Genomic DNA, 12,182 nt, shown 5'->3' on the forward strand with positions numbered 1-12,182 from the left:
AGCTGGCAGGGCTGCAAACAGTACGTGTGGAACCCACTCAGAGCCAGGGCGTGGTTGGTGGCACACACCTCTAACCTCAGCATTTAGAAGCGGAGGCGGGAGGATCCGTGCTCAAGGCCAGCCTGGGCTGCTTAGGGAGTAGAGGCCCAGCTCATGCAGCGGCCTCCGTGAGGTCTTGTCTCAACAAAACAACACAACAACAACAAAAGCCCATTACTTGTTGTGTCCAGGCCGTCCACACTCCTCCAGCTGGGTAGAGCAGACTCCTCCAGCAGGTGCTGCCCGCGGCCCCTGGGCAGCCTGGCAGCGGCCTCCGCCGAACAGCTCTTCAGAGCATCCTCGGTAGCGAAGGAGAACGCAGACTGGGACCGCTGTGGACAAAGGGAGGTGTGAGCCTTCGGCTCGGGGGTGAACACGGGCCAGCAGGCAGGGACTCGGCACAGTGAGGCTGTCTTCCTCACAGGCCCAGGAGCCACCGGCCAGAACAGGGGCGTTTGCTTTGAGCTCCGGTGGGCTCAGGAGGGAAAGGGCACTCCACCCCGCCACAGACAGCGCCCATGAGGACAGGAAACTCGGGCTCCTTGTGTCCCCCCCTGCTGCGACGCCCCACAGTCTCCCCTCCAGTGACAAATGCTCTTTGCCTCTCCCACCACAGAGCAAAGGAGACACAGCGTGTTCTCTCAGACATGTGTAAGTCGGCATGGTGTGGCCTGGAGCTGAACATGGGAGTCACTGTCCTGGGGCTGGAGTGTCATTTCTGCCACAGTGGGCTGGGGAGACCCCATCAGAGAGGCGCCTGCTTCGTGAGCATGACAGCCCCCCGGAGCCCACATAAAGCCAGCTGTGGCCAAGTGTGGTGTACACCTTTCATCCCAGCACCAGAAGGCAGTGTTGGGATCAGTAAGCAGGCACTTCTACAGGCAGCCCCAGACCAGTTATCAGGCATTTGTGAAGACACCAGACCACCTGCTGACCACCTGAAACTACCTGCGCATGCCCTGGGTCACCCTAGAAGAGAACTGGAGCCCTCCCCCCTCTCTTCTTCCTCTTCTGCTCTCTCACTCTTACTCTCTTCCTCTCTCTCTCCTCCTCTTCCGCTTTCTTCCTCTTCCTTTCTTTCTCCCTTTCTCTCTCTCTCTGTAACCCCCGTCCCCTAATAAACCTCCCACGTGGAACCAATCTCATGGTGTGATTTGTGAACCCTCGGGTAACCTCCACATTCCTGCACCGTCCTAACAGGCAGACCAGACTGGGGCCTCCTGGCCCGTGGCTAGCGGAAGACCTGGAAAGCACACTCAGCTGCGGATGACAAAATGCGCCCCTCGCTTCCGTGGAGGATGGCTCTGACCCACGGGCTTTCGGGGTCTGGGTGGGACGGCAGTGCGGGTGACTCACCCAGAGCGGGGCGCGTGCTCGGCCTTGGCGTCCCAGAGGGTCTTTGGACGCCTCATCCTGGGCTTCCACACTGCCGCTCTGGGGCTGAGGCCACGCTGGCTCCTCTTCCTCCATCTGCACCTCGGCTTTGCCCTTCTGCTTCCTTATAATCTGGGAAAGGGAGACGAGTCCTGGAGGGGTGGCCTTGGAGTGCACCCAGCCACCCAGGGGCTCCGCTTGGACCCTTCCCATCTGCCTTGTGCCGGAATGACACACATGGCCTGTGACCTGTGGCCACCCTTCCCATCTGCAGGACCCTGGCTCTGGGAACCAACTGCTCTCACACATCCCCCTCGCCAGGTACCAACAGGGCTGGCAAAGCGCTTGCCAGCCAACATTAGGATCCCCAGAACCCTCCAAGGAAACTGGGTGCAGGCGTTCACGATCATGACCCCAGCACCAGGGCGGTGGACACAGAGGACCCCTGGGCTCCCCAGGCAGCCAAGCCAGCCCCAGCCGTGGGGCCCGGGCCCCAGAGAGAGCACAGATGAGAACCAGGCTGGGTGGAGCCGGAAGGAGGATCTGAGGTGGACACACATGCTGTTTTCGGAGAGACACTGCTTCTACCTCCCAGCACATGTCATGTCGTTTTCAGAGCACTGTCAGTGCCGGTGTGATTTGTGTGTTAGAAGGTGGCTGGGCTTACGGTGTGGGGAGTGGTAGGGAAGAGAAGGGGTCTACACGCCAGGTAGAGGCACAGTCGTCCTGGGTGTAACCACGAGGTACACAGCGAGGTGCCCAGAGGATGTGCGGGGCAGGACTCAGGCTTTGGGGACGGAGGAAGGCAGCAGGCGCGTGGCTAGCTTGCATGCTTTGTCCACGTGGACTCAGCCTGCTGCCTGCCACGGCTGGTTCAGGCTGTGCTGTGGACCCTTGTGGAACTCCACTTCCTCCCTGCTCTGGGTCCTTGGTGGGCTGAGCCCGCAGGAAGGCAGTGTGTGGCCATGGAGGCGTGATGGCATTGCCATTCTGATTTCCACGGCTTCCCTGGGTAACCATCGCTCCCTACACACTCCATGCTGAGGACTAAGACCAGCTTCTTCTCCAGGGGGTCCTGAGAACGTGCACTGGGAAATGTGTTTGGTCCAGTTTGGACACACTCGGGAGAGCATGTGAGTCTCCCCTACATCCACCTCAGCGCTCCCTCCTCACACCCCATGTCGTGGTTCTGAGTCTCCCTTCTCTGCCTCCTGGCCTCCTGCCAGATAACCAAGATGGCCCCGGGGACAGACAAACAATAAGGTTTCTCTGCGCGCGGTCTCATCTGGTCCCGTTTGGCCGCACAGCACACAGGCCCTGGGCCTTGACCGGAGGAAGCACAGGGAAACCTGTGGAGCGCCAGGCCGGCCCCAGAGCCCATTTGCCATCAGCTGAGCTGGCACAGCCATGTGTGGTGAGGGGTCCACTGGGATGCTCTCTCTGGGCCCCTAAGAGAGGGGACAGCTGAGAAGACGGCCAAGCCACCGGGATGAATTCCCCAGTGGTGTTTGTTCACAAGTTTGTGTGTTCCCATGTGTGTGGAGGCCAGAGTCAACCTTGGTCGTCTTCCTCAGTCTCCCCCCCTTTTTTTTTTCAGACAGGCTCTCCTATTGAGCCCGGTTTTGCCAACTGGGCTAGGCTGGCTAGCCAGGGAACCGCAGGAGTCCACACGTGTGTCCCCGGATGAAAAGCACAACCACTCACTCAGCTTCCGGCCACCTGAGTGCTCTCCAGCCGGCAGCAGACTTTATAGAGCACGAGGAAAAGGGCAGGAAAGAATGCGGGTGCCCGCCGAGGTGCAGAGGTGAGCCCGGCCAAGGCCCTACTCCCATTGTCTAGGTGGGTACGGCTGCGTTTGCCTGCTCGCCTCAGGGACTTCTGAGGACAGAAGAGCCAGGACTGTCCTCCCTGTCTTCTGGGGTGGCCTGTGCCATTTTCTCTGACACCCTGCACTGGGCTCCTGGGAAGCACATCTGTCTGCAGAGGCCGCTGAAAACCTGCCTGAGGACTTCTCTATGCCCTTTGCCCCACAGGCGGCTGAGACCTCTGGGTGCGCTCAGGAATGAGGCGTGTCCTTGCTGTGAGTGGGTGTGGGTGTCTGTGACTGGAAATGATGCCACAGCCCTTTGTCAGGTGCCTCCACAGACCCTCGTGCTCATGGGAAATAGCGCTCCCCCAGCCTCTGGCCTGAGTTCTGAGGCGTGCACAGGAGGAGGGCAGCAGTGTGGCCCCGTGGCCCTGGCTCTCTGGCCTCAGTGGACGGGTGTACGGCCACACTCCAGCCCCCCAGAGGCCCTGGCCTGACCCCCCTGGCCACCTGAATGTCCTACCCTCTGCAGGATGGTGGTGGCTAGCTCCTCTGCCAGCTCTTCCTTGTGGTCCCGCAAGTAGCTGGCCTCGTTCTGCTTGTCCTGCAGAAGGAAGAGAACCGGGGGGGGGGGGGGCGGTGCGTGAGGCTCAGGGCCACAGTGGTCCTGGCAGGGGGAAGAGGGAAGACCATCAGCTCCTGACAGCGGGTGCCCCCACCCCGAGGAGGGGCCTACCAGGCTGTCCCCGTGGCACTCTGCTTTGCAAATAGCGTCCTCGATGGCTTCCTCTGCCACGCGCAGGGCGACAGCCAGCGTGTCCATCATGCTGTGTCCTAGGAGGCAGAGAACACGGTCACGGCTGCCTCTCAGCCCTCGGGGTTCAGGACACACTCAGGAGAGCATGCGAGTCCCCCCATCCACCTCAGCGATCATGGCTTAAAGCAGACACTGGGGCCGTGAACCATAATCAGGGGTGAGCGGGGCTCAGAGAGTGGATTCCGCGGTGACCACGGCGATCCAGCGAGGCGCCGTGCGCCCACACTGCACACACAGGTCTGTGCAGCCCACACTGGTGGGTAAATTGTGAGACAGCAGAGGGCCGCCTCCACTCAGCACTGAGAACACTTGCAGTGAAATGAAGGCAAGCCCGTGTGGGCTTTTGAAGTGCAACGGTGCGTGTGTGCGTGTGTGTGCGTGCACCACAGCACTGTGTGGTAGTTAAAGGACAACCTGTGGGGGTTTTCTTCTGTACCTGTGGGCCCAGGGAGTGAACTCAGATCACCAGGCTTGGCTGCAGGCATCATCAGCTGTTGCGCCATCTCATCGGCCCTGATGCTCTGCGTTCTCACTAATGCACATCACTGCACACGTGGTGACCCGTGTACAATGTGCTTTGATCCTGTTTTACCCAGCAATGCATCTCCCAGGCCAGGTCTCACATTCCCAGCAAACGTGCTGAGTGACTCCCTGCGCTAGCCTCCAGGCTGGTCTCCAGGCACGCCCTGGGGCACAGGCTGAGTCCGGGAACTCAGGCTAGGTGTTCTTGGGTGATGGGGGCAGGGGGGCATGTGCGTGACCGGGACCCAAGCAAGGCCCTGGGTGCCGTTCTGTGATTCTCGGGCGAGGGTGTCGGTAGGAACACCAGGCCGGTGAGTCAGAGACTAACTTCACTCGGGAAGCACAGGTTGGCGGCGTCTTCCAACCGCAGAGCTGTCGTGGCTCAGTCACCGCCCCCACCCCGAGGCCGCCCCCCTCCGTCTCCCCGAGCCACCGCTGGCCAGGCCACCTCACCTTCCGACTGCCTGTAGAAGGTGGAGTCGCTCCCCGACATGCTCCCGTCGTTCTCGGGGCTCGGATCAAACAGTGCCCCGCCTGGAGGGAGTAGTCATGCCGTGAGGGGCTCCGGCCAGCAGGCTGGTGGGTCACTGCCGGGACCAGCCTGGCCTGGCTGCCGGGCTGTGCTGCCCGGAGCCTGGCTTGACCCTGCATGGCTGCTTTTAGTACAGCTGTACCCCAGCTCTCTTCCAGCGCCTGCTACTGCGGCTTGATGTGTTTTCTTTCTATGCTCACTGCGAACTTTAATCCTCAGCCCGGTGTATCGGAAGTGGGGCTTCAGGAGAGGAGGCTAGACCGGAGTTCACGAGAGGAAGCTAGACTGCAGGACCCCACAACCAGCAGGTCGATGCCGTCCTGGGAGTGGTATCCAGGAGTGGGCTTATTATGCGGACCCCAGTTCAGGTCCCAGCGCCCACACTAGGGAGTTTATAACCATCTGTAACTCCAGCTCCTGGGATCTGACAGGTTCTTCTAGACTCTGTAGGCGCTGCACTTGTGTGTATGCACATGCACACACATATGTATACTAGATCAGAGCACACACATGCGCGCGCGCGCGCGCGCACACACACACACACACACACACACACACACACAGGAGGGGGAGGCTTCTCCAGCCCCTGCCCTCTGGGCTCTCCAGGACACCAGGCCCCGTGACTTTCTAGGACGCTGAGTCGGGTGAACAGACCTCGAGTGTAAAGGGCTGTGTGCACACTCTCAGGGTATACACATGGCCTCTCATCTACTCGTGGAACCCATCTACCAGGGGATGATGGGTAAGAGTTGTTCCTAGGGGCTGTGCAGGTGGCTCAGTGGTCAGTGCACTGCCAGGCAAGCTTGAGGATCCAAGTTCAAACTCCCTGGACCTGTGTAAAAAGCTGGGTGTGGCCTCACACGTGCACCGGGGAGTGGACACAGGAGGATTGCTGGGCCTTGCTGGCCACAGACTAGTTCCAGCTCAGTGACAGAGCCCGTGTCCGGGAATAAGAGAGTGACAGAGCAGCAAACACGTCTTCCTCTGGCCGCCATCGCTCGTGCACAGGTATGTGTGTGCTGTGTGTGCACCTACAGTTTGCTGAACTAGTCTGGCCTCCCGGGGCCTGGAGAGGTGACTTGGCGTGATGTGCCCTGAGTCCCAGCACACACAGCTGGGCACGGCAGCACGGGGTTGGGGAGAGACAATCGACTCACCGACCTCCCTGCGTCGGGAGTTCCAGGCCCGGGAAGGAGCCGGTCTCAGGAAACACGGACAGCTCTTGACACTGGCAGCTGACCTGTGGCCTTCCCATGCAGCTGTGCACACATACACGCATACCCCCCCACATGCCCACACACACATACACGCATACCCCCCCACGCACATGCACACACACATACACGCATACCCCCCCACATGCCCACACAGAAACAGAACCCTGCATTGGAACCTGCCACTCCCTGCCACCTGCCCTCTTTCCAGAACGACCTATCTGAACGCGTGTTTCTGTCTCCTGGGAGAGCCTCCCCTCACCCCCGAGAACGGGGCGTGCAAGCTGGGGTGGGCGGTCGTACCTAGGACGTCGAAGCAGGCGCCGCTCTCCAGCCGGTGCTTCCTGTAGAGCGTCTTGAGGACCTTGGCGCTGCCGAAGCGCTTGAAGCGGCTCTTCACGTTGCTGTAGAACCATTCCAGGGACTGTGTCCTCAGAAGCCTGTGAGAGCAAAAGCCTGCGTGTGGGTGACAGCGCACGGCGGCCCCTGTGCCCCTCCCTCGGGAACCGAACCCCAGACTGCAGGCGCCTCACTCGGGGGCCATCGGGCGCGCTGCTCCGAGCGCTGCGTTCTGCAGAAGAGCTAGCTCAGAGAGCCCCCGGCTAGCGGGCTGCATGGCTGACACTCCCCCTGTGTCAGCACTTTTAATCCGCTGGGAGAAGTGAAAGGAACCGAGAGCCCGCAGAGGGCCTTTTCAGTCGGTGTGAAGCGCCACCGTGGGGATTGTTTCCCGGTGGCGAGGGAGGCGCTGTAGACACTGGTGGAGTGTCCTTCGTGTTCTCGGGGAGCAGAGCCCAAAGCTCCTCCACTTGAGGAATAGCTTTTGTAACTTTTCTTATCATGAATGCAAAAACAAAACAAACAAAAAAGCACATTCCCTTGGAAAATTCAGGAAAAGTATCTCCAGTTTTAAAGGAAGAAAAAAAATTCTGAATTCAACCAGGGAAGAAGCAGACTCAGGCCCAGGTGGACAGCGCCTTGAAGTCTGGGCGCACAAGCCTGGCCGCGTCCACTGCAGGACAGGCCTTTTGCTTGATTGAGAGCTGAAGCAGCTCCGTGAAGCAAAGAACTGGGAATAACCCTGAAAGAACCGTATGTTTTCCTCTGAAAACCTGCCACTTAGGAGCAAAGACCGAGCCCTCCAGCTGGTGTGTGAATGCTTCCCCGGCTCCTGTTTGCACACCGTGACTGCTGAGCCCCGCATGTTCTCATTCCAAGCCCGACTGGAATCCTAATTCAAACTGAGGAACAGCATGGAAGTGACTAGACCCCACGGTAACCTCAGGCCAGGCTGGCCGGGGTGACTGGATTCACACAGCACAGTTGTGAGACGGTGGGAGCCGAGCACAGAATTCTCTCAGGCCCCGGAGTGTGATGGAGGGATGGAGCAGGGGGTCCCCAGGTCCCCACTCTAGCAGGACAGGGCACCGTGCAGAAGGACACCCCGATTTCCCTGCCCTGGGGCTGGTGCTGGGGCCACCTGGAGGTCTGGTGGGAATGGGCAGGGCAGGCCTGGGTCAATGCACTTCTCTAAGCTCAAGGCTTCCCAGCTGGAGCGGGTGACCAGTGGCACGGGCGCCATCTAGAGGCCTTGTGTGGAAGCACAACCCCAGCCATCCATCAGCCTCAGCCTTGCTGGGTTAAAATTCCAGTTTTAGCAAAATTCTCAGCAGGACATCAAGGCCTGGTGACCAGGGACCTAACAAAATGTACTGGAAGACTTTAAAAGTGGAATGATCATCCTGTTTTAAGCTTTGACCGTAAGAGCCAGTAACTCGCCTCGCCCAGTCCCATTTTTTCCAAGGAGAAGGAATCAGGCAGGGTGACACAGAGCTATGGAGACAAAGAAATTAAAAACCAAGCTCCTGAACGCAGGCGCAAAACTTATAATGACATATCAAAATCCCGTGGACGGGCACACATCTCCCTGGCTCGTGCTGTGGTTACATGACTTCTCTGGTAAGATTAAAGAAGCCACACTTTAGACCCACGTCCAAGCGCAAGGCCATCTTCATCACACACAGCGAAGGAAGCAGAGGCTGGCGGAACTGAGGGCAAGCTGAAGGCTAAACGCTCTCCAGGTTTCTAATGGCGGCTGACATTTCTCTGGGTGTCAGCTAGCACAGGGCCCCATCCCACGCGGCCTTTCAGCACCCGTTATACACTATCAGCATCCCAACGCTTACATCCAAAGCACCTTCTCACACGTGTAAAGGATGTGAATATAACCATTAGATAAATACCGAGAACCGTCTCGACAGGAAGACGACATTCAGCATTGTTGGAAACAAGCCAAAGATACGCATTCTAAGGACAAACATTTCATTTCCAGACTCCGTTTAATCTTATAGAGAGAAACTGAGTTCAAGGTCCCGGGCCCTCGGGGAGCTGGGACTTCCCGATTGCTGAACAGCCTCTGTTGTAAGCAGACGCTGTCTAGTCCAGGTGTCTCAGGGGCAGCTTTCTCCACCTTGCTGTCAGGGTCGACTAGGTTCATGTTCCCAGGTCCAGGAACCAACTTTTAGCCTGACTGATGGGAACTCCTTGGCTCAACCCCTCATGTCAAAATGTGATTGGACAATGCGCCACCCACCCCGATCCCCTTTGCTTTACGGCTTTGTCCTTTAAAAATGCTGTACAAGTCCCCTCAGGGTCAAAGTTCAGCTCTCGAGTCTGGTCTGCGGCCCTGACCGATCAGGGGCAGCTTGCTTACACTATGCTTTTGTCGGCTGCCTGGACCTGGTGTTTGAGTCATGTAGGATTTAAGTGGAATCCACACACATTTTTTATTTTTATTTTTCCCCTGAAATAGGGCCTTACTGTGTAGCCTAGGCTGATTCTGAACTTGAGATCCTCCTGCCTCCGTCACAGGTGTGCTCGGTCAGGCTTCTCACGTTTCATGCTCACTAAAGAGTGAGTCATCTCAGTGAGCGTGTTTCTTAGCATTTGGTAGTTCTGAATGGCAGCTCATTCTGCCACCCCGGGGCTGGCTGAGTCTGCTTGCTGGGCCCTCCCAAGCGTCCCTGCCTCAGTGGGTCTGAGGCAGGCTTGGGAGTATTGCTGTGAACCCCTCCCAGGTGAGGGAGGGGTTGCTGGTCCAAGGACTGCATTTTGAGGGATTCTGAGCTAGCAGACAGGGGAGCACAGGAGGTGACAATGTGGCTGATTCAGAGCTGTGGAGGTGACAATGTGGTTGATTTGGAGCTGTGGAAACGAGCAAGCTGACTGTCATTCAGGCGTATCTGTCACTCGCATGTTTTCGAAGGAAGATTCCCACATCCCTGACAAGAGGAAAGCCCCAAGGCCCCAAGTCAAGAGATCCACAGACTCCGGGTGGAAAAGAACAGCTTGCTTGCTGGGAGCCCTGAGCGTGTCGCCGGGAATCTGCACACATGTGGCTGGGAGGCTTGGAGTGCCGTGCTCCGTTGAGAGGTGACAGCTGCTGTTAACGTGAAGCAGCTTGCTGAGGTGAAGAAGTGGGAGCCGACATGGAGCAAGAGGGGACCAGCTTCTCGGCAGTGTAGGATTAACTGTTTAGCTCAAACAGCCCCACAGGAGGGGCTTCATCCGTCTCCACTTCCCGGGGGACTCGCCATGCATTCCACAGTCTCGGTATGAGGGTGTTGGTGGGAGGTGGAACCAGGCTGCGGGCCCCACGGTGGGGTCCGGAGCCTGCGCCCCCAGCCCTGGCAATGACTCTTCTGGCAATGGAATTGAAGAGAGAACAGCAGAGGCCAGGCAGAGTGTGCGGCTCATCCAGAGTCAAAGGGGAGACCACACAGCACCCAGAAGGATGCCAGCCAAGCGGTCACCTGGAGGGCACAGGCTGCCAAGCCCGACACCTGAGCTCAGGCTCCAGGACCTTGGGAACCACGTCCCAGGACCGGCCAGCTTTGAGAGTGGGACAAACACTGACATTACAGAGCCCAAACAGGTAGAGGAACGGAATGGAGCAAAGAACCCAGAACTGGACCCACCTGTTCCCGGCAGCCCACCGAGTCTAACAGAGGCCTCAGAAACACATGCCAGAGAAAGGGCAGTGCTGGGCAGCCACACGGGCAAGACTGCCGTGAAGCCCTCGTCTCTCAGCCCACGAAACACCACCTGACACATAGGGAACAAGCTGAGACAGCAAACATACCAAAGAGCTCAAGACGGCGTAAGGAAGGCAACGATTCCCAGAGCAGGAGCCAGCTCAAGACAGTGTAAGGAAGGCAATGATTCCCAGAGCAGGAGCCAGCTCAAGACGGTGTAAGGAAGGCAATGATTCTCAGAGCAGGAGCCAGCTCAAGACAGTGTAAGGAAGGCAATGATTCTCAGAGCAGGAGCCAGCTCAAGACAGTGTAAGGAAGGCAATGATTCCCAGAGCAGGAGCCAGCTCAAGACAGTGTAAGGAAGGCAATGATTCTCAGAGCAGAGGAACCAGCTCAAGACAGTGTAAGGAAGGCAATGATTCCCAGAGCAGGAGCCAGCTCAAGACAGTGTAAGGAAGGCAATGATTCTCAGAGCAGAGGAACCAGCTCAAGACGGTGTAAGGAAGGCAATGATTCTCAGAGCAGAGGAACCAGCTCAAGACGGTGTAAGGAAGGCAATGATTCCCAGAGCAGGAGCCAGCTCAAGACAGTGTAAGGAAGGCAATGATCTTCAGATTAGGTCCCCCAAATGCATGCGACAGACAAAAACAGATCCATAGAATTAAAGAGAGACACCATGAGCAGCAAAGACAACGACCTGACGGCAGGAGACTGCCATCAACTGTTTACCCCATACGGCCGTGAGGCCCAGAGTGTCCAGGAATAAAAACAACAAACAAACAAACAACAAAAACCAATCCCCAAAAATGTAAGCAAAAAATGGGCAAATTATTTGAATTTTTTTAAAAAGAAGATTCTATAAAAATGCCCAACAAGTGTATGAAAAAGCTCCCAACAGCACTTGCTGGCAAAGGAAGGCAAAGCCATGGCTGGAAATGCTTTCACCCAGGTTAGAATGGTTACAATAAAATCACTGGCCTGGTAGGGCGGCTTGGCGGGGAAAGGTGCTGGCTGCCTTGACCAGAGGTCAGTCCCCAGAACCCATGCGGCGGGAGGAGACAGCCGAGTCCACAAAGTTGTCCCCGACCTCCACGTGCTTATTATACTATGCACCGATTCACCCACAAGTACATGAACAAAATGAAAGGACGAAAGATACAGAGGAGAACTCAGATTCAGGGGATCCTTATAGACAAGAGTATAAATTAACACAGATGTCATAGAATAGAGGGCAGAAACCCCCAGAACTGTGGACAGAATCCCACGAGGTGTGGAGATCCCCCAGAACCATGGACCCCCAGAACCATGGACAGAATCCCAGGAAGTGTGGAGATCCCCCAGAACCGTGGACAGAATCCCACGAGGTGCGGAGAGCCCAGGGCGTCACACACCCATTGCTTCAGACGGCGCCTGCACGCCTGTGCTCACTGCAGCAGTACAGCCATCATAGTAGAGACTCGGAATGCAGTGAGATGTCAGCCAGCGCCTGGACGCAGAAGGGGAATCGGGAATCTGCACGAAGCTGAAGGCCTGCCATCTGCAGCAACGCCAACCGAACTGATGGGCGTGGCATCAAGGGACACAGCCAGACACGGAAAGACAAACACCGCAGGGTCCCACTCACCAGGAAATGAAAGCTGGTTTCAGAGATGCAGAGAGCTGAGGGGATGGGGGTAAGAGGTGGAGGTGGGGCAGACAGCTTGTGTAACACGCCCAGGTACACAGGGGTGGCAAGAGGGTCAGGTGGCTCAGCACGCATGCGCTTTGGGAAGAGCCACAGAGATGAGGGGTTTTGTTGTGGGTGTGAAAGGCCTGCCCACCACTCACAGGCAGCCGGAAAGCC

General features: G+C 57.6%; 1 protein-coding gene across 2 annotated transcripts in view; it reads right to left on the reverse strand.

Annotated features, from left to right (window-relative positions):
• The window catches only part of Myrip (myosin VIIA and Rab interacting protein), a 115,457-nt gene that overhangs the window by 30,842 nt on the left and 72,433 nt on the right, over positions 1 to 12,182 (reverse strand). For both annotated transcript variants that reach the window (XM_060385053.1, XM_060385052.1), the window contains 6 exons: positions 6,609 to 6,745; positions 5,013 to 5,093; positions 3,957 to 4,054; positions 3,744 to 3,824; positions 1,396 to 1,545; positions 218 to 371 (listed from right to left, as the gene is read on the reverse strand). In XM_060385053.1, the coding sequence (XP_060241036.1) occupies positions 218 to 371; positions 1,396 to 1,545; positions 3,744 to 3,824; positions 3,957 to 4,054; positions 5,013 to 5,093; positions 6,609 to 6,745 (701 nt within the window). The remainder of the gene's footprint in view (positions 1 to 217; positions 372 to 1,395; positions 1,546 to 3,743; positions 3,825 to 3,956; positions 4,055 to 5,012; positions 5,094 to 6,608; positions 6,746 to 12,182) is intronic.

This window comes from Meriones unguiculatus, chromosome 6 (genome assembly GCF_030254825.1).
Source record: "Meriones unguiculatus strain TT.TT164.6M chromosome 6, Bangor_MerUng_6.1, whole genome shotgun sequence".
Taxonomy (NCBI): domain Eukaryota; kingdom Metazoa; phylum Chordata; class Mammalia; order Rodentia; family Muridae; genus Meriones; species Meriones unguiculatus.